At 33.9% G+C, this 20,846-nt stretch overlaps 2 protein-coding genes across 2 annotated transcripts; one reads left to right on the top strand and one right to left on the bottom strand.

The window, feature by feature from the left end:
• The first annotated feature begins 215 nt into the window (after positions 1 to 215).
• LOC133875528 (omega-hydroxypalmitate O-feruloyl transferase-like) lies at positions 216 to 3,014 on the top strand. The gene is made up of 3 exons (XM_062313694.1): positions 216 to 373; positions 652 to 1,118; positions 1,919 to 3,014. Exons 2-3 carry the CDS (start codon positions 678 to 680, stop codon positions 2,768 to 2,770), a joined length of 1,293 nt encoding a protein of 430 aa, XP_062169678.1. The 5' UTR covers positions 216 to 373; positions 652 to 677; the 3' UTR covers positions 2,771 to 3,014.
• A 16,497-nt stretch (positions 3,015 to 19,511) lies between these two features.
• On the bottom strand, positions 19,512 to 20,550 carry LOC133875920 (auxin-responsive protein SAUR72-like). Its single transcript, XM_062314193.1, has one exon. The coding sequence runs from the start codon at positions 20,106 to 20,108 to the stop codon at positions 19,590 to 19,592; it is 519 nt and encodes a 172-aa protein (XP_062170177.1). The 5' UTR covers positions 20,109 to 20,550; the 3' UTR covers positions 19,512 to 19,589.
• Positions 20,551 to 20,846: the final 296 nt, after the last annotated feature.

Genomic DNA, 20,846 nt, shown 5'->3' with positions numbered 1-20,846 from the left:
CTCTCTCACGCTAGACTCCTTGGCTGGTAATGTTTTGGTTCACTGGCAAGTAGCCTACCACAACCCATATGACCTTGACACAATATGCCTAGAAAGAAAAAAATCCAAAATAAGATTCAAAGAAACTGCCCTCTCTCTTGATAAGGCTTCTCCTTTAAAACATTTTTTGCATATGAACTTTCTCCAATTATCCACTACCACCTGTCCCTTTAATGCTGCAACCTATTGTTTACCCAAACTATCAATTTGTCAAATTCTTGGCCCACTTCTTTCTATATAATCCCTCTACCCACACAATTAAAAGGAAAAGAAGACAACTGATCAAGTTCATTCCAAATCTGTTCTTCTCACATCAAATATTCCTGCACCGGAGGTATATTTTGCAGTTCCCTTCTGTCTCTTCAGAGAAGTTTGGCTTTCTGTACTGGCTATATATATATATATATAACTCATTGCTTGTCATGTCATACAATCATATGACCCATAGTGGGTTATGTTCCTTGATTAGCAATTTGCTCATGTTGTTTTTTTTTTTTTTTTCTTTTCTTGATATGTTACATATATATACCTAGTGGGTTATGTTCTTAATTATGAGGGCTTATACTATCATATCATAACCTTTTTTTTGGTGGGGGGGATTGTTTTGGTCAGGTTTAGGATCTAAAAGGGTGCTTCTGATGGAGAAAGTAAGTAATAACTCCTGTGAACTGAGTGTGAAGCACGAAGAGCCAACTCTGGTTCCTCCTGCACAGAAAACTGTGAAGGGTCCTTACTTTCTATCGAACCTTGACCAGAACATTGCAGTTCCAGTTCGTACTATTTACTGCTTTAAATCTGATTCAAAAGGCAATAAGGACGCTGTGAAAGTCATCAAGGATGCCTTGTCAAAGGTTCTTGTTCACTACTATCCACTCGCAGGAAGGCTGACAATCAGCTCAGAAGGAAAGCTTATGGTGAACTGCACAGGGGAGGGTGCTGTTTTTGTTGGGGCAAAAGCAGACTGTGCGATAGAGGAGATAGGAGACATAACAAAGCCTGATCCGATCACTCTTGGAAAGCTGGTTTATGACATTCCTGGTGCAAGAACCATACTTGAGATTCCTCCTCTGGTGGCTCAGGTTTGAGGATCTCATGTCTCATTATTTACATCTATGATATATATATCACATTGAAGGAGGTACTCCTGTATGGAAAATTCAAGGTCAAACTAACAAAACTGATATCTCTTGTATTTCACTTGTATAGATTTTCTAACTATTTAAGCAGTCTAACACAATTAGAAGGATCATAAACAATTGGGGGTGTTTTTTATTTGAAAAAGTATTACTATGTGACGTAAAGGTAAAAAATAGTTTTTTTTTTTTTTTTTTTTTTCTTTTTCTTTTCTTTTGAAGAATATTTTGTATTTTGAATTGTTTGTTAATATTTTTTATTATTTGAGAACAAAAAACAAAGCCGTTAACAAACGGTTGCCGAACTGGAAAAAAAAGGGGTTGGAATTGAGTTGTATTTTCCATACCATTATTTGGCTATTTGAATAAAGGTGGATCACAATGTTCAATTCAAAGTAGGTGGTTGTAATGCTATTTAGTAGACTATTATACGACTGTCATACAAATGAGATGATGTGGCAGTACTTTTTTTTTTAGAAGTGTTGATTTTTCACTGTTACGTCATCTCAATTATATGGCAATTATATAAGTCTACTAAATAGCATTACTCTTAAATTTATATAATCTACTGTAATTACAGAACATATTTTTTTTTATCTAATAGTGCAATTTATTGAATGAAAAGAAATTAATGGAAATCAGACGGAACACTTGGCTCTGCTTCTTTCCTTCTTTCTCTTCTCCTCTTTGCTAACTTGAAACAAACATCCCGTTTTAAGACTTGTATTGCTAATTTAATCGTCCAGGTGACAAATTTCAAATGTGGAGGTTTTGTTCTTGGGTTATGCTTGAACCATTGTATGTTTGATGGAATTGGTGCCATGGAATTTGTGAACTCATGGGGTGAAACTGCAAGAGGCTTGCCCCTTAAAGTCCCTCCATTTCTCGACCGAAGCATATTCGAAGCCCGAAAACCACCTCGTATAGAGTTTCAGCACCAGGAATTTGCTCAGATTGAAGATATATCAGAAACCTTATATAAAGAAGAAATGCTTTATAGTACATTCTGTTTTGACCCTGAGAAGCTTGAACTGCTCAAGAAAAAAGCTAAGGAAGATGGGGTTCTGGAGAAGTGCACAACATTTGAAGCCCTCACAGCTTTTGTCTGGAGAGCTCGAACTCGGGCATTAGGGATGAAGCCCGAGCAACAGACAAAGCTTCTCTTTGCTGTTGATGGGCGGCCAAGATTTGAGCCATCAATACCAAAGGGGTACGCTGGAAATGCGATTGTGTTAACGAATTCGATATGCAGTGCAGGTGAATTACTGGAGAACCCACTGTCCTTTGCAGTTGGACTAGTTCAGAAGGCAGTTAATATGGTTACAGATAGCTATATGAGATCAGCCATAGACTATTTCGAAGTAACAAGAGCTAGGCCTTCTCTTGCAGCAACCCTACTGGTCACAACTTGGTCTAGGCTATCTTTCCACACGACTGATTTTGGATGGGGAGATCCTATTTTTTCTGGGCCGGTGACTTTGCCTGAGAAGGAAGTAATTCTGTTCCTATCTCATGGGAAAGAGAGAAAAAGCATAAATGTTCTTCTGGGTTTGCCGGCTTCTGCCATGAAAATCTTTGAAGAACTGATGCAGATTTGATGGTATATTCCTGGGTTTAATTCTTTACTGAAGCATTTGTTATAGTTTGTGGTGTATTCCAGGAGATAAACAGGTAGTCCAGTTTAGTTCAAATAGTGACCACTGGATTGCTCTATTTAATTTGGAAAAGAAAGGTTGTAGAAGTGCAAATTTATCTCATTTGTATCTGTATGGAAGTTCCCATGTTTGGGGTATCAAGTTCAGAGTCAATAATTCATTTGGAGGTCTGTGAAATTGTGAATCAGTTGTTCTTCAGTTGTTAATTAGTTTAATAAGTTTGTTTGATCTTTTTGAAAAACATGTTTTTCTACCTAAAATAGCCTATAATTGCCAATATCTAAATAATGGAAAACCCTTAAAATTACCCCAAAGTTTTATGTTGTATAATACAAGCCACCTACATTTCCAAATTCCTTCATAATTCTTTAAGTGTTGAAATGTGGCTTGAATTTGGGGCGAAGGTACATGAAGTTTCTTACCCAACATCACACATACACCCAAATGTACCCCCCACCTCTCCTAAAAGGGGTTTTTCTTTAAGTATTGCTAAAAACCATATTTTTATCTTATCACTTTTCCATTACGCTAACGTGGCAGTGCCGTTCAATCATATATTGGATCAGTTACTGTTAAAAAAATAAAATTTCACATCAGCGGAGTGAAATAAAAGTAGGATAAAAAATGTATTACCCCTTCTTTCAATAAAAGCCTAGGAGACAAAAAAGATTAATACTATATACTACATTTATAAATAATAATAATAATAATCAAAAATAAGTAAAAGGGTGGCCAGGATTGGCCGACAATGGTTTTACAATTTGAGATGGGGACTTCCATATATATGGATATTCATCATGTTAACAACATATTCTTAAAACTCTTCACAGATATGAGATAGCGAGATATCAGCAAGCAAGCCACTTATTTTTAGCTTATTTTCAAATTATAAATATACAACTACTTCCCACCTTCTGGGCCCACATTTGATCTTATTCTAATTCCTTCATTCTTCATCATCTTCTTGTCATTAAATTTGTGAAACAGAAAATCCTGCCCCACTTTTTCTTGAGACGTACGTATCTCTCTCTCTCATAAATGCTGTAGTTCTAGTAGTTGGAAGTTCATGACCAGCCTGAAAAGGTCGGACTTTCACTCGGAAAATTTCTGGGGGATCGGGCTTACGAGCAGTTAATAAAATAACAGGTGAAAATTTGGACTTGGACGGTCAAGATTTAATTTACTTAGACGTGGCGGAGAAAATGAACGCCCAGTGCAAAAAAAAAAAAAATTAACTTAGGCAATTTTCGCATTGCTTTTGTATATTCCAATAAACAACAAACACAACTCAACTAAGTAGTACTCTAGATGTAATACTCATGTATTTTTCTAATGGTTTTCTGTGAATTATGAATGGAAATATGGATTGAATAGAAGAATTAAGAATGGAAGATATGAATGAACTGATATTGAAATAGGGAGACTGGTTCGAGCCCGATCACAAGCTCCAAAATGTAAAAGGTTACAAAATGATTTCATATATTTTCGTACTCACTTCTAGAAAGCCCACTTATATAGCATTATAATTGCTGGGCCTAGCCCACTTATTGGACGCCGACTCTAGCTGTCCTTCTAACGACCAAGTTTAGCTGGCCTAACAGATTACAAGTGGCTCAACTAATTACAGTTAGCCTAACAATTTCTATCACACGTGTGTTTAATACTTCATCACAACAACACATGATCTCTTATTTTTCTTATGTACACACCCTTTATATTTCTTCTTAGTTCTTCTAGTTTGTTATCACTAAAACTAGTGATCATTACACTAGATTCACCCAAAAAAGAAAGATAAAAACACAAAAGACATTTCTTAAAAAAACTTGTTTATTTATTTTTTATTATTATTTTTGAACAAATAGCATGTGCTATCATTGATTCTGGAAAGGCCGAAGGCATATAACTTGAAAATAGAGGGACATACCCCCCCAACACTTTAAGCCAGAAGGATCCGACTTAAAAAACAGCTACCTAAGCAGAATCACAAATCTCACTAGAATTACATTTAAGCCCAATTTCAATAAAAATTCCAATAAAATTTGAGCCATACGTAAGCAAACTATACATCGAAACAAAAGAATACACAAACACACATCTAAATAGAAAATCAACCCAAGCCGGCAGTAGGGTTATTGTCATTGCCAGAGCCTGACACGTGTACGGCACGCGCCACGAAGCTTCCCAAACATTAGATCGGCCTCCCTGTCTCCCGGCGCCACCTTTGCAGGGCGAAAAAAGACAGAGCGTGACCGTCACACGCAGTTCAAGAAGAAAATCTCTCTGACGCGTGACGGTCACGCGTCGGTCACCAGTAACCTCCATGGCCACTGCAAACGACGGTAGGATCAGAAAACCACGGTGAACCCATTTGAGTGGCGCATGTCTCTCAGAAGCCGATGGAAAAGCAAATATCTGGCATCAAAAAATAAAGGAAAAATGAAGACTAGCCAAACGCTCCATCGGCGACACGAATGATAACAAGCTCCCCACTGGACGTCTCAAGATGAACCTTCCTATTAGAGAACGACTAGAAGAAAAAACAAAGCAAAATAAAACAAACTCCATAGCTTTAAAAATGAGGACAAACACAGCCACCACCGGATCTAGTCGGGGGGAACAAAAGCTCCACAACCCTAATGGTCGAGAGAAAACTAACCCAATTGAAACAAGCCAGGGGGAACAAAAAACACGCTGGCTCACAAGGAGCCAGAGAGAAATCACCATCGGGAGGGGGAGGCGTGAGGCCACCCCCTCCCGATGAAAACCATGCTCACAAGGGAGGGGCTCTAGAGGAGAGAGAGAGTTTTGGTTCCTTAACTTACGTAGGTTTGAAAAAAGACCATAAAAAAAATAAAAAAAGAAAAAAAGAAAAAAAAAAGAAAAAAAGAAAAAACTTGTTTACTGGATACATAGTTCAATGGGGAAAGGAGCTTCTTCGAGGTAATTCCTTTTTGCTTGTGTTTCTAATTCCGTTTTTTTTTTTTTTTTTTTTTTTTTTTTTTTTTTTTTGTAATTTTTTATTTGCTGTTCAAATTTTGGAATTCATCTTCAAAATTTTCATTAATTCATCTTTAAAATTTTCAGATCTAAACAATGACTCTGGTCCAATGGCTTTACTACGGACATCGTTTTCTTTGAAACGGAATTGAAAGAATATATATATATATTTTAATTCAATTTATAAAATTGACATTTATTTTTTAATACATGATAAACACAATTTTTTTTTTAAAATAATATTAATAGAGTTTGGAGAAAATTTTATGGTATAGCAGACTTTTCAAGTACCTTCTGTTTTCTGTGGGCGTTGGTACGTTGTAACAATAGCCACCTAATTTGTTTAAACATGTATTTTTTAATATGGTGACATTTATACACACGTATTTAAATACAAACCAAAAACAAATTATGTAGCCCTGTTTGTTTGTTTTGCTTTTTTTTTTTTTTTTTTTTTTGATAGAATTGGGGAAAGGGAAAATTGGATGATTCTAGGAATAATAATGTGTTTTTTAAAATTAATTTTGGATTTATGATTAATTATTATTAAATTTCGATCAAATTATGATTTTAAAAGCCACATGTAATAATTTCACTTATAAACCATTCTCTTTCTTTCTTGACTTTTGAAATAAGGTACTTAAACTTTAAAAAGTGTCAATTCAGGATATCCATCTTTTAGTTTTTTTTTTAATTTCAACCATCAGAATTTTTCTTTAAATCCTTTAAAAATTTCTAAAATACCCATCATTTTTTTTTTTAAGGAAAAAAAGAAAAAAAAAAATTCAAAGATTTAGGTATTGGTCAGAATTTAATGAAATTTGTAAAAATACTCATGCCTGAATGTTTATTTTATTTTTATTTATTTTTTAAAAAAATCAAAATACAGGGATATTTTAAAAATTTTGATAGGATTTAACAGAAAAGTTCTAAGGAGGGTTGGAATTGAAAAAAATCAAAAGATGAATTACGTTAAATTAACACTTTTTAAAATTTGTGTATCAAAAGTAATAGGGAGCAGTGGGTCTCGCGAGGCGGATTGAACTCCCGCGGGGGGTGGGAGGTGTTTTGTGCATGGGATTTTTGTAATTTTTTTTCAATTGGTTGGTTGGGCCGCAATCAGCTGGTAAACAAAAACAAGCATAACCCACGTATGATTTGAATCTATTTGCTGTCAACAACAGTCGCCCAACTTGACATCCCACAATTTATGAAAGCTTCAAACCGTAGGCATAGCCATTACAATCGCTAACCACCGCAAGTGTTGAAAAAATCATAATCAAACAAAGTATAAAAAAAATAGCATGGACCAATAAATGTAGAACATAGACGGATTCTAAATTCAAAGCAAGATTGGCTCACCCCAAAAGAAAGATCAAAAATTGAAATTACTTTTTAGAATAATCAACTTTTAGAGAGGGAGGGATAGCAAAGTAAGTAGGTACATGGGGAAATTAAGAGACAAAACGAAAGCGAATCTGAGGGTAAAATGAAGAACTTAATTTGGGTGTTGAGGGGGTGAGCTGCGCAAGACTTAGGAGTGGGTAGTTTAGGGTTAGGGTGCGGGTACCCAATAGTTTAGAAATTTTATATATGTGACCAGCCCCGCCCTGCACGGATAGTCTGATTTTGTATCTGTATCCGTGATTTCAAACTTAAAATTCGGACTTCACGTGGCAGGGCGGGTTTTGCCCACTTCTAAATATACTGTCTAGAATTACTATACAAAAGGAGCTAGGGTGGGTCCCGGGCGCAAACATATAGACAATTTGGCTTTATATTCTTTCTACATCTGTTACATATCAAAAAGACCAGTGAGAGAGACTCTTTCAACCGGCCATAGAGAAAAAACTCTCAGAAAAAAGGTTTGAGAGGAGGAGGGAGCAGATCTGCTTCCTCCTCCAGCTCCCTCTTCTCCATTTCCCTTTCTACTCCTTGCTCCTACTCTCCCCCTCCCATTCTAGATTTTTCTCTTGTATGTAGGTGTTCTCCAACCAGATCATTAATTTTGCATTTCCGCTATGCATCCGCCTATCTACCTCCGTATTATGCCATTCATGAGTTTTTTTCTTCATAGATCTGCTCTCATAGACGATCTATGAGATATAGTTTAGTCAAGTGTGAGGAGTTATCCCTCACTGTTTGGATAGTTCGGTGTGAGGGTTATCTCTCATGGCCTGTATAGTTTTGTGTAAAGGATTATCTCTCACGGCCTGGATAGTTTTGTGTAAATGATTAGGATAGTTTTGTGTAAAGGATTATCTCTCACGGCTGGTTTAAATAAATTTTTCTTGGATATTTGGCTACCATTGTCTTAGATTTAATCTATTAGTTCGGTGTGAGGGTTATCTCTCACGGCCTGGATAGTTTTGTGTAAATGATTAAGATAGTTTTGTGTAAAAGATTATCTCTCACGGCCGGTTTAAATAAATTTTTCTTGGATATTTGGCTACCATTTTCTTAGATTTAGTCTATTAGTTCGGTGTGAAGGTTATCTCTCACGGCCTGGATAGTTTTGTGTAAAGGATTATCTCTCACGGTCGGTTTAAATAATTTTTTTTTGGATATTTAGCTACCATTGTTTTAAATTTAGTCTATTTGAAGCAGATCTGCTCTTTAATTATTTTTGTACATGGGTTAGCGAAAGATAAAAATCATAAATATCACTTTATTGTAAGAATTTTGTTTGTATCTATTATAACTTTACAGAGTTTTATGCTTTATGATGTAAAAACTTTATATTCGTGATATTTGATTAATAAAATTATTAGATCTAAAAATAAAAAAATAAAAAATAAAAACGGCTTTATTGCTAATTTGAAAAGTCTGCTGTACCCCCATCTCATCGTATATCATTGAGTGGTAGCTGCAATAAGAAAGCTATGTCATTCGAAATTAATGCAATTATGTAATCCATCGTCATCCAATATTATCTGTACCCATGTCAAAAAAAAGAAGAAAAAAAAGAGAGAGAATATTTTCAATACCATGTGATAATACATAAAATAAGAAGAAAATGCAATGGGAAAGGATAGAAATTAAGATACAAGAGGGTTAAGGTTGTCTAGGTTTAGCCGTTCATAGGTCAATATTTGTTGGTACACTAAACTGCACATTGTAGTGTCGGGTGAGAATGCATGTAACGGAGATGAAAAGTAAACAAAGAAGTTTGTCGGATGTGTCAGCGGAGATGGAGATTCCTTTAATGTTTAAGTTAATGAATGTATTTAGGAAGAATACACAGAAGAAAAAAGTCGAGAATATTCTGATAGAGATATAATACGTTTACAACTTTTAAATAATTTTTGTATAACTCTATTTTAGATTCATATCTCATTCTCATATATCTCTATCCTAGATTCATTGTTGAAAATATTGGGGCAATTATGGTAATGGCGGGAAGTAATCCCTTGCTATGCATCTCTTCCTAATTTACAAGTGGTCAATGGGTCGGACGGGCGCTGTGGGTGTATTCATCTCCTTCATGGGCTCTGGAGGTTATGAGCCTTGTTCCACAGTTTGTTGGGCCTTTGGGTTCAATGGGCCTTTTAGAAGTGTGTACATCAATATCCATCATAGAAAATGTTCAATAAGACTATACTTTGATTTTTGATTGTATTGGCATAATAATACTATGTGTCAGAGCATTTTTAGTAATCTCATTAAATTTTACTAGTCAAAATAGTTAAAAATTGTATTTTTTTATTTTAGCAATTCACTTTTTTAAAGCACTTTTAGCAGCCTCACCATTTTAGCTATCAACTATCATTATTCTATTTAAATAATCTTTTTTCAAAAAGACAGTTGTGTGATGCATTAGAGATAAATAAAAAAAATGAAGAAATAAAATGTTAGTATTTTATTTTTTATTATTATTTTGGTGAGTGAATAGTGCTCAGTATTATTAGTGAATATTGATCACTCATCATTTTTTTTTTTTCCATCAAATTGGTAAGGTTACTAAAAATTCATTTTGAATCATTTCAACAAATGAGCTCACCAAAATATATATATAAAAAAAAAAAAAAAAAACCAATTTTAGTAAGCCTATTAAGAATGCTCTTACAATGCTATGAATTACCAAACGGTGTCGCAGGGTTTTAATCAGTCAACTTTTAGAGCCCATCTGGTGACAGGAAATGCGGACAAGTTTTGGCCTATTGGTTGCTTGAGATGAGACAAGAAAAGCATGATCAATTATTATTATTATTATTATTTTCAGTTTTTTTCGTCGTCGTCGTCGTTGTTGTTGTTGTTTTTTTTTTTTTTTTTTTTTTTTTTTTTTTTGTGTTGGCTGATGAATTAATTTTAAGGGAAGAAAAAAAATTGAGAGAACTTAAAACAGGTCAAAAAATTTGATTAGAATTCTCTTAAATTATTTGTCTGAATTTGAGAGAATTCGAATAGGTGATTGTGAGAGACTATTTATGAAACATACCTAACTAAATAAAAATTAGACTGTCAAAGTACTTATCTAATCAGGTGGGTCATATAAATAGTATCTCACAATCACTTATAAAAAACAAATATTCCATCAATCCTGGTCTTATAAACTCTACGAATCTTTATTCCATTGTTTCAAATTTGGCCTATTCTATTATTTTATTTTAATAACGTGATAGTGTCCATTAGTTATTGTTAAAAAAAATAAAAAAATAAATTCAAGAGTTGATTAACACTGCTATATCAACTAATTAAAATAATAATAAAATAAAAATGTGATTTCATACAAATAAGGGTGACATATGTTTTTGGTGTTTGATTACAAATTAAATAAAGTAAAACAAAACAATCCAATACTTATATTAATATATTATTGTGCGAAAGGGTGGGGAGTAAAAGTGAGTAGTTCGAAGCCCAAAATGATTGATCAAATGGGCTACACATGCTTTGATTCATGACAATCATAGCTTGGTGGGGCAATTGCCATTCAGACATGTCCCTTCAAAATGGGCCTTTAGTGGTATGTTTGATTTTAACGATGTACTTATGTATATTTTTTAATAGAAATTATTAATTATATATATATAATTCAAGAGTACGTAGTACTAGGTATTTCTCACCTATTCAAAAGATCAACGCATAATAATTTTATTGATTGAATTGTAAGAACTTTTTACCAATTTAGAATAAAGTTATGCCCTAAGGGGAGTTTTAGTGAGAGAACCTCCTGCTTATCTCTAGAAAAAGAACTCATTTTTTTGTGCTTTTGCTAGCTTCAGCTTCCCTCTCCCCTTTATTTTTCTTCGCTACCGCCTCTTCTGAGGCCTTCTCTTCTCAACTCAGAGCTCACCGGTTGTCCCTCGATTTCACGGTGTTTTTTGCCATTTTTGGAAGGGTTGTTGGTTGGTTTTTTTGGTTGTAGATCTAAGCTTCCCTCTCCTTTTTTGCATAACATGCACCTCCCCAACGGGTTCATCGTCATACTCCATGTCCTTCGGTGGTCGGCGTGCCCCCAATTGTCCCTGTGCACGGGCGCGTGGTGGTCATGCGCCCGGCAACCGCCTTCACCCCTCTTCAGCTAGCAGCAGTTTTTGGCGGATCCGGTGTTCTCCTGCTGGAGGCTCTCCTAACCGGACCTCTGATGTTGGTTTTATATATATATATATCTATATTTTTTTTCAGTTGCTGTTTTCTAGCCATCTTCTGTGTTGTCAATGTGGTGTTTTTTTTTCTGGCTGTGCAATCTTCTTCACATGCTTTGTTGATGCCAGATCTGTTGCCGGATATTTTTTCTTTGGTTAGATCCGTAGGATGCCTCTTTGATGCTTGAATATTATTGGATTTTTTTTGCTTTTTAGTGTAGATCAGCCGTTTTTTAATTTTAGTAGTGGTGCATATTTGTTAAGAGTGACTTTCAATTTATGTTCTTGTATTCTTTGGGTGTTTTTAATTAGGCAATTTGCTCTCAAATTAAAAATTAGTTCTGATTTTATGTTTAGGGAGTCTTTATACACCTTAACCGCTATAATTGAACCTTTGGGTCCTTTTTAAAGGAATGCAGGTACTCTTTGTTCCAAAAAAAAAAAAAAAAAAAAAGGAAAAAGAAGAAGAAGAAGAAGAAAGCTCTGCCCATTGCAGCTGTGGTTAATTAATTAATATCTACTTTATTAGAAAAAGTCGAGGGTTCATGTATGCTGTAATTTGATTTACAAGAAGACTTTCAAAGCTAACACTAGTATCAGATATTAAATTAATTGCAATTTCGAGAAGAATTCAATGGAACTTACAAAGGAGTCCTTCCCACAGCCAATTTTTAATAATTCAATAATGCTGCTTCAATTCTAAGATTTCCTAATTTCTATAATCTGTTTCGTGGACATTATTTAATGGAAAATGATCAAAATACTCACAATGTATAACAATGTGTTTTGTTGTTGTACCATTGACAGGGGTGTAAACGAGCTGAGCTACTCGTGAGCTTACTCGAGATCGGCTCGAATAAACTCGACTCGTGCTCGAATCGATTATTAAATGAGCTACTCGTGAACACGAAAATCAAACTCGATTATTAAACGATACAAACTCGTATAAACTCGGCTCGACTCGACTAAAGCTCGTGAACTCGCTCGTATAAGGATCGACTCGTTTATTAAGGCTCGACTCGTATATATATATATATATATATATATATATATATATATATATATATATATATATATATATTAATTTGTTAATATATAACTTAGTATTATAATATAGTGTATATATATTAATAAACAATATACTATATATATTACTATATGTAAGTATAAACTAAGTAACAAATAAAAATTGTCAGTAAATATTAATTGGTTATATCAATATATATATAAAATATTAGTAAAAGTGAATAATATCAATACTTAATTGTTAATCACTTAATCATCTGATATAATGACAATTTAGATACTTAATTATATGATTCATATTATATTATTTATGTAATATAATAAGACTATATAATGATATAATAATATAACATTGTAGCGTATGACATGTAATCATTGATTCACTATATCTAATATTATAACTTATAAGTTTTATTATTAGATATTATGAATCATTACATTGCCCTCGTCGAGTGATTCAAGATTTAAGATCATATGAATTGTTAGATCGTATGAATCATATAATCATACAATAAGACTTAGATCATACAATTATATGATTCATATGATATTAGTATTATTAGAAGATAGTTAGAAATTATAATAGTTATGACTTATAATGATTATATTTATCAATGTTATCATAGATAAATTATAATCTTATAAGTTAAGTGATATGATATGATTCATAATTTTGCTTGTCTAACCACTTAAACATCAATTTTGGTTGTTTTTCAACTTTATATTATTTGATTTTCGGTTATGCTTTCAGTCAATTGAAAGTAACCCTGCGTTGAATCTTTCTAATTGTTTTTCATACATTGAAAAACAATTTTTTTTTTTTTTAGTTAAAAATATTAATTTAATAATTTCTTGTCTGCTCAATATTTTGAGACATTGAAGGTTTAACATAATATGAAAGCAAAAGTTTTAAGTTTGAGCTTGTAGGATAACCGGTTGAGAAATTAAACTTCTCATTTTTTATTGATTAATTTTTTGAGACAATAGGTTATCTAACAATTAAAACTGTATTAATATACTTCCATCTCGTATGACTGTTTAGAAAGCACATATGTAGAGAGAGGAAAAAAACAGATGACAAGATTTCTATCCTATGACATAAAGACAACAAAACAAAAATGATAAGGTTGGTCTAATCTATTAGGATGTTCCATATAGAGATTGGAGTTCATTGAGCTGTTTCTATGCATTTGTAAATAAAACATCAATAATAAATCTTACATTTAATTATAAGAACATGAAGACAAAAAAAAAAAAAAAAAAAGAAGAAGAAGAAGAAGAAGAAGATGAGGAGGAAAGGCATAAAAAAAATATAAAACAAAAAGTGGGTAAAAAATTGTAGGAATGTCACTTTCAAATTTTCACTTACTTGTGAGCTGCCAAATTTTTTGACACATAGTTTTAAAAATAGTCTAAAAAACTTAAACTACAATTTTTTAAATAATTAAATAAAGTGAATGAGCAGCCATTGTCATGTTATTATTATATATTTGAATCATAGATTAAGATATCCAATAATTTGAGCACCGAATTAGGAAAGAATTCATATAAATCTATTTGCTTACATAAATTTTGAGTTGTCTAGCCACTTATTCGAATAGGTAAATTATATATAAATTTTCTCATAATTACAGTTCAAATTATTAGTAATTTAAACCACAAATTTATAGACTCCATTCTATCAAATAAAGGATTTTGATAATAGTGTATTATAATTTATACTTATATTAAATGAACTTTGTTACAAATACTCAATGTGTACCATCATCCTCAATGAAAATACATAATGCATATAAAATGTAAATGTAACGATTCTTTTGTCAATTTTTTTTTCTTGATAACCCATTCTATAAAAAGGTTTAACAATGTGGTTGGTAACCTTGACATAACATGATAAGAAGGACCACGGGTCCATGAGCAACAGTCAATTGTGAAAAGAAAAATATATATATATTTTTACATAAAAAAAAAAAAAAAACATATTTTTAGCTTTTCCTATTGAGTCTTGAACCAATGGTTTGTTTCATTGGAAAGTCCTGAAGCTTAAAGCTAATTATTTTATTTTTACCGATTTTAACAATTTAAAATTTGAAACTACTTTCTGTGCTTTTGATCGGTTGTCTTTGTATATAATGACTTTATTAAATGACAATATATCATTTCAAGATCACTTGGCTCAAGGGACTAACTTTCCTCTTTCCAGACATCAACCAACCCAGACTGAGTGGACTTGACGAGAGAGGACGAGTTGACGCTCACGTTAGTAGACTGAGGAGAGTTTTTGAAAATAAAAACCGGAAGCTAAGCTGATATGCCGCGCACCTGCCAAGTCGTAAGCAACTTTTTGACTAAATAATAATTTGAAACAGTAAAATGATGGGACAAGGGAGAACTCAGCTCAGCTGAGATGCTTGCCAAATACCCCGTTCGTTTCCCTTCCCAAAGTATGCGTAGCAGTAGCAGTAGCAGTAGCAGAAGCAGAATCCTTTCCCTTCCCAAATTTTCGTTTCTTCTCCCAAGCACAAAAACTTGTTACAAGCTCTATTGAGACGGCTCACTGTGTTACGTGCTGCGTCAATCTTCTCTTGAAATGCATCCACATTACTTGGAAAAGACGGAGCGGCCGCAAGAGCCTTCTCCTACGCATTCTTTAGCTCCGTTCCATCAGGTTTGCGTTCTATTTTCCTGTCCTCTGCTTTTCTGAATTTTGTGTATGGGATTAGTTGGTTGGCTCTAGAGTTTTGATTTGATCTACTCGTTGCTTATTTTGTGTTTATATTTGTTTAAATTTTTCACTCGGGCCGAGCTCGAGCCGAATACTCGAGTTTGAGATCGACCAAAATAATCGAGTTCGAGCTCGAGCTCGATCAGTAGTTTATCCATAGCGAGCCGAGCTCGCACACCAAACTTAGGCTTGTGTCGAGCTCGAGCTCGAGCTCGAGCTTCAACCCAACATAAACGAGCCGATCTCGAACAGCCAATACCCGCTCAAGATCGGCTCGTTTACACCCCTAACCATTGTTGTACTCAAAGAGTGTAAGTATCATTTTCCTTATTTAATATTATATCAATTAGGATGTCATTAAGAATTCTGATCACGTGTTTTTGGAGCCTATTTATGAATGAATATATATGGAGTTTCATTTAATTTGCTTCTTATCATGGATGTAATTAAGATTAATATTTCGTTGGAAAACTTTCAAACGTTCTTCTTTATTTTAACTAGTTTTTTAAACAGTCAGTCTTTCACCTAAGAAAAGTCCAGAGCCTCTCTCTCTAAGAAAAGTCTTTCACCTTTGGCCTCTCTTGGTGGTGGAGGCTTTATGCCTCCCTCTTGGTTTTTGTTTTCTTCCTCTTAGCCGTGTTTGACTAAGGGGGTTTTGTTTCCTCTCTGGTTTTCTAGTGGAGGCTAGAATTCTCCAACCATTAGGGTTGTGTGGTGTTTTTGTCTCCCCCGGTTTAAATCCAGTGGTGGTAGTGCCCCTTTTAGCTAGTCTTTTTGGACTATGAGGGTTTTGTTTTGTTTTTTTTTCTTCTTTGGTTTATGGCAGGAAAACACCTAGTGAGGTACCGGAGGAGGAGTGATGCTCCGCTAGTGCCGTCGATGGCAGGATTGGCTGTTCCTCAACGTTTTAAGCATGTCGTGAGGCCAGATCTGTGAAACTCCGATGTCCTTTGATCGACACACGCCTCTCAGCTTTGGTCGCCGGGGTCTTCTGGTCTAGCTGCTGATTACTATGGCTAGAAAGATGGTCAGTATTCGGCGCATAACCCTCAAGCGTTAGGGTTTATTGTCATTCTGAGACGCGCGTGAGGGCCATGCTCTGTTCCTTTTGCCGTGGTTCGGTGGCGTCCAGCGGCTTTTGGTGGTTGATGTTGGCAGGGTGTCTTCCGGATATGGCATGTGTTACAGGCGCCGTTTCGGGGGGTGTTCTTCTTCTCTGTTTGTAGCTCCGTTTGGGTGGTTTTTGTTGCTTGTCGATGTATTGGTTTGAGCCTGACTCAGCTTGGGGTACACACCTAAATGGTGTTGTTCTGTGTACACCGGTTGGTGGTGATTTGTACTTATTCTGGATGATTAATGAAAGTTTAACTTTCCCTAAAAATAAACTAGTTTTTCAAGATCCAAATAAACCTTTACTCTTTAGTTTTGCTCATATAGTATCTTTAATTAAATGGACATGTATTGTTTTGCCATAAATAATTAAATAATAGGAAAAAATTTACTTATCACTTCTGATTTTTTATAACTTTTGCAATCACATTCTTAAACTTTAAAAAGTGTTAATTTAATGTATTAATTTTTCAATTATTTTCAATTTCGTCAATCCATTAAAATTTTCCGTTAAATCCTAACAAAATGGTGTCAAAATTCTTAAATTTTTTCTCAATTTTTTTAGGAAAAGGAAAAAGAAAAAATTGCAACGATTTAGGTGTTGGTCAAGATTTAAATTTAATGGAATTTGAAAAAATATTCATGCTTGAATCTTTAATTTTTTTTTTTTTTTTTAATTTTTTTTTTTTAATTTTTAAGAAAATGGTATTTTGAAAATTTTGACAAAATTTAACGAAAAATCCTAATAGATGGGTGAAATTGAAAAAAATTGAAATATCGATACACTAAATTGACACTTTTTAAAGTTTAAGAATATGATTGCAAAAGTAATGGGAGATATTCAGAGGTGATAAATGAAGTTTTTCCTAAATTATATGTATTCTAGTAGTTATTATGATGTGTCTTGAATTTTGTTGGTACAGTTTCCGGTATGGTGTGAATCTGCACGTTCCTTTGATGTTCTTCACGCTTCTAAATAACTCTGCAAAACAACAAAACCTAGGGACCCTTACGGGGGTCCTGCTCCGATGCCTAAGTTAGCTTCTGTGAAAAAATAATGCTCTATACATAAAATTGAGACTTCGTTTATACCTGGGGTATGAGCCTATTTATAGGCATAGAGGTAGAGTCAAACCTGGATTAGGACTTCTGCTCCTTGTTGATCTAGAACTGCTGTCAGAGTTCTAATTGGACTTTAATCCTTTATTAGACTTCTAATTGGATATCTTCTTAGACTTCCAATCTGATATCTTTTTAGACTTCTGATCTGATATCTTCTTAGACTTCTGATATGATCATTATTCTTATTTGTTTGGACCTTATTTGAGTTTTGAATCTCCTCTTTGAATCGGATTGAGTGGGATTTATCCCCAACAAATTTAATCAGTTGAATAAAGTGATACAATATTGTTTATTGTACAGCTAGTCATAGCTTCCACGCATTCTTTTAATTAAGGTTTATTTTCTATATTTGTGTTGATTTGTTTTATTAAGTATTTATCATATCTGTCTATTTAATGTTATATCGATTAGGATGTCATTAAGAACTTGATCACGTGTTTTAGGAGCCTATTTATGAATGAATAGAGTTTCATTCGCTTCTTTTTCTCATGGATGTAATTAAGATCGAATATATATTTCGTCTTCAAAACTTTCAAACATTCTTCTTTATTTTTACTAGTTTTCCATAAATAATTAAATTATATGTCTTGAATTTAATCAGTTGAATAAAGTGATCGATCAAGTCAATAAAATTAAGATGTAGAGCTTTATATATATATAGGGCACTTCTTGGTGATGGACATAAGCCTAAGGTCAAACCACCCAAAATTCTCGTGTTGTTGATCATCTGCCTTTCTTATATATTTTATATTTTAACATTAATTTATAATAGTATTTTTTATAATTTAACAGTACTGTTGGTTTAATTTACATATAAATTGTAAATTTAGAACACTCAGTAGTTTATGCGTTTTAGAGTTGTGTGTAAAATGACTAACTAAAAGCTTAAAAACATGTCAGTCTGATTCTTTAAACGAAATGAATTTTACATTTATTGTGAGCTACAGTGTTCTCTAAGCATTGTGAATCAATATTGCATAAGTATTCCATGCATTGATTCACGAAACAATGTGATATATATATATATATATGTATTTTTAAAAAAATAAGCATGATTTTGCTAGCTAAAACAAACGAAAAGATTGATTACAAGCATATATATACATTCCAAACTTATTAACTTGAACTAATTAGCTGCATAAGAGCATCCTCAGTGAGCTCTCCAAATTTTAGTTAAAAAATATATTTTTGTTATTTTAACTACTACTTTTAACAAACTTTTTACATCCTCAAACTCTTCAAATATTTCTCTATTTCAACGAGATATTAATTTTTTTATAGGTTTTAAGCAATCACTCTTAACAAATGAGGAGAGAGAAAAAGTGAAAAGTGACGTGAAATGAGAGATAAATAATTAAATATTTAATAGCTCATGAAATTTGTGAGCCAAATTTGGAGTGAAATACTGACAATAACTAAAATAGAGAAATTATAGAGAGTTTGTTGAAGTAATTTTTTTTTTGTTTTGGATTTTTGGTAAAAAATTTGAAATAGAGAGCTGATCACTAATTAGGATGCTCTAACAAGACAGCAACTCATTAACAAACACCTACAGCAAAATTCCCTAGCTAGCTTACAAGTTCAACTGCTTGACAAACAAAACACCAGCAGCCTTTTACATCAAAACTCTTACTAACCAGATCAACTGCAGACAACGTACAACAAAATCTACGTTCATGGACATTACAGATTATTACTATCAAAAACCATAACTGACGATCTTTTATTTACATATATATATAATCATACTTTCTTGAATCCCCCACCTTATTAACTTCTGACTTAATTCTTGAACCTCCTAATTTCTCAATCAATCCTCTTGAGAATCTGTTCTTCTGTTTTCAACAATATATCATGCCTTATATCATCCATTTGCTTCCAAATGTGATATACTACCACGTACCCCTAAAGCTAATGTTACTTTTAAGCTTTTGTCTTTGAATACAGTTATTCCCCGCTCCATTAATTAAGCCTCTTCCCAATTGTACTATACAATATTTTCTCAACTACACTAATACGTACGTTCTTAATTATTGCATCAATTATGGATTGTAAATGACTTTGTAGTAATATCGGAAGCATTTTCGAAAAAGAAAAAAGAAAAGAGGCCAGGAAAGCATGGCTGAATAGCTAGAGAATTTGATTAATTACATACTGTAAGTACGTGGAAATTAAGCGGCATACCAATATTACATGGCTAAAAATGATTCATCTTAAGCATTCGCGAAGGACTTAGCAGCCTATATGCGCCATACGCCTTGTTGCCGCTAGAATTCGAACGCCGATTAACCGGACTGCAAGGAAAGTTGCAACCAGCAGGGATGAACTGATCACGATCATCGCAGCCGTCCATCTCTGCCAAGACTTTATAGAACAAATCAACTTCACAGGGAAGCAAAATAGGGCCTTGACTATTATACCCATATTCCAATTCAGCGTCCTCTAGCAGCATCTTGAACAACGGATGGTTAGCAAACTCGGTCTTCACCACGAACCGCTGCTTCTCGGGTCCAACATAGACCGAGAAGCACCCTTCCGGAGCCCTTTTCGACTTGTGTTCTTGCTGATTAGCTGGCATGGTGGTGGTGCAGTTCCACGATTTGCTCTTTGTCATGAACGAGTTACTCTTGCTGCGGCCACCGCCTCCACGTGATCGGCAGCGGTCCCACGTCTTGACTATCAGATTTTTCTTCCACTTCTCCTTCACAATATCCATGAATCCTACTATATGTTGAAAAGTTGTAGGAAGTAATTATATTTATCAACAATATTATACGTTGAAGATCAGGATCATCCCTCTCTCAGGTTCGTCGATCCTCTCAAGTTTCTTATCCCGTTGAAGGATTGTTGTCTTATCTTATGAATCGTTTCGGATCGATCACTCTGATCATTCTTGACCTGCAGGTTGTATCTGAAACCCCAAAAAGCAGCAAGCTAAGAAGGGGGGGACAAAGAAATACGTTTTGCCCATACAAAAACACACAATTCCATTAACAGAAGTGTAGCTCAAGAAATAGAGCTGATCGAAAGAGAGATAGAGTTTTGTCCGTAGCAAGCTGGATATTAATATACAAATGTGTAAAAGGTAAAGTGTGGCCGAAAGCGATCGATGCAGAAGAGAACCACACGGGGTACACCTCATAGGGGAGGAGCGTTTATAACTGGGTAAACTCGGATTAGGAGAGGCAGGCACTACTGCCCATTATTCATTTATACTCCTAATAATATATCACATTTTGTCAACGCACTATCGCTGTTAGATTTTGAATTATTAGTTGCCCGGAGAAGAGGGCCACTTCTACGTGTCTTCAACGCTTACATAGTGGACAAAAAGATAGACGACATATATTTAACAAACAATTATTATCACACGTGTACATCCTATATGACTTGGTATATATATATATATATATATATATATATATATATACGTAAAAGACAGCATGGCTAACAT

This window comes from Alnus glutinosa, chromosome 8, assembly GCF_958979055.1.
Source record: "Alnus glutinosa chromosome 8, dhAlnGlut1.1, whole genome shotgun sequence".
Classification (NCBI taxonomy): Eukaryota; Viridiplantae; Streptophyta; class Magnoliopsida; order Fagales; family Betulaceae; genus Alnus; species Alnus glutinosa.
Note: the sequence above shows the minus strand (reverse complement) of the source record. Positions and strands in the feature narration are given on the sequence as shown.

What these genes read in the sequence shown, in the direction of transcription:
- LOC133875528 (XM_062313694.1), top strand. Translation starts at nt 678, where the DNA reads ATGGAGAAAGTAAGTAATAACTCCTGTGAACTGAGTGTGAAGCACGAA. An exon ending in TTCCTCCTCTGGTGGCTCAG is followed by an intron (nt 1,119 to 1,918) that starts GTTTGAGGATCT and finishes TTAATCGTCCAG; the next exon opens with GTGACAAATTTCAAATGTGG.
- LOC133875920 (XM_062314193.1), bottom strand. Translation starts at nt 20,108, where the DNA reads ATGGATATTGTGAAGGAGAAGTGGAAGAAAAATCTGATAGTCAAGACG.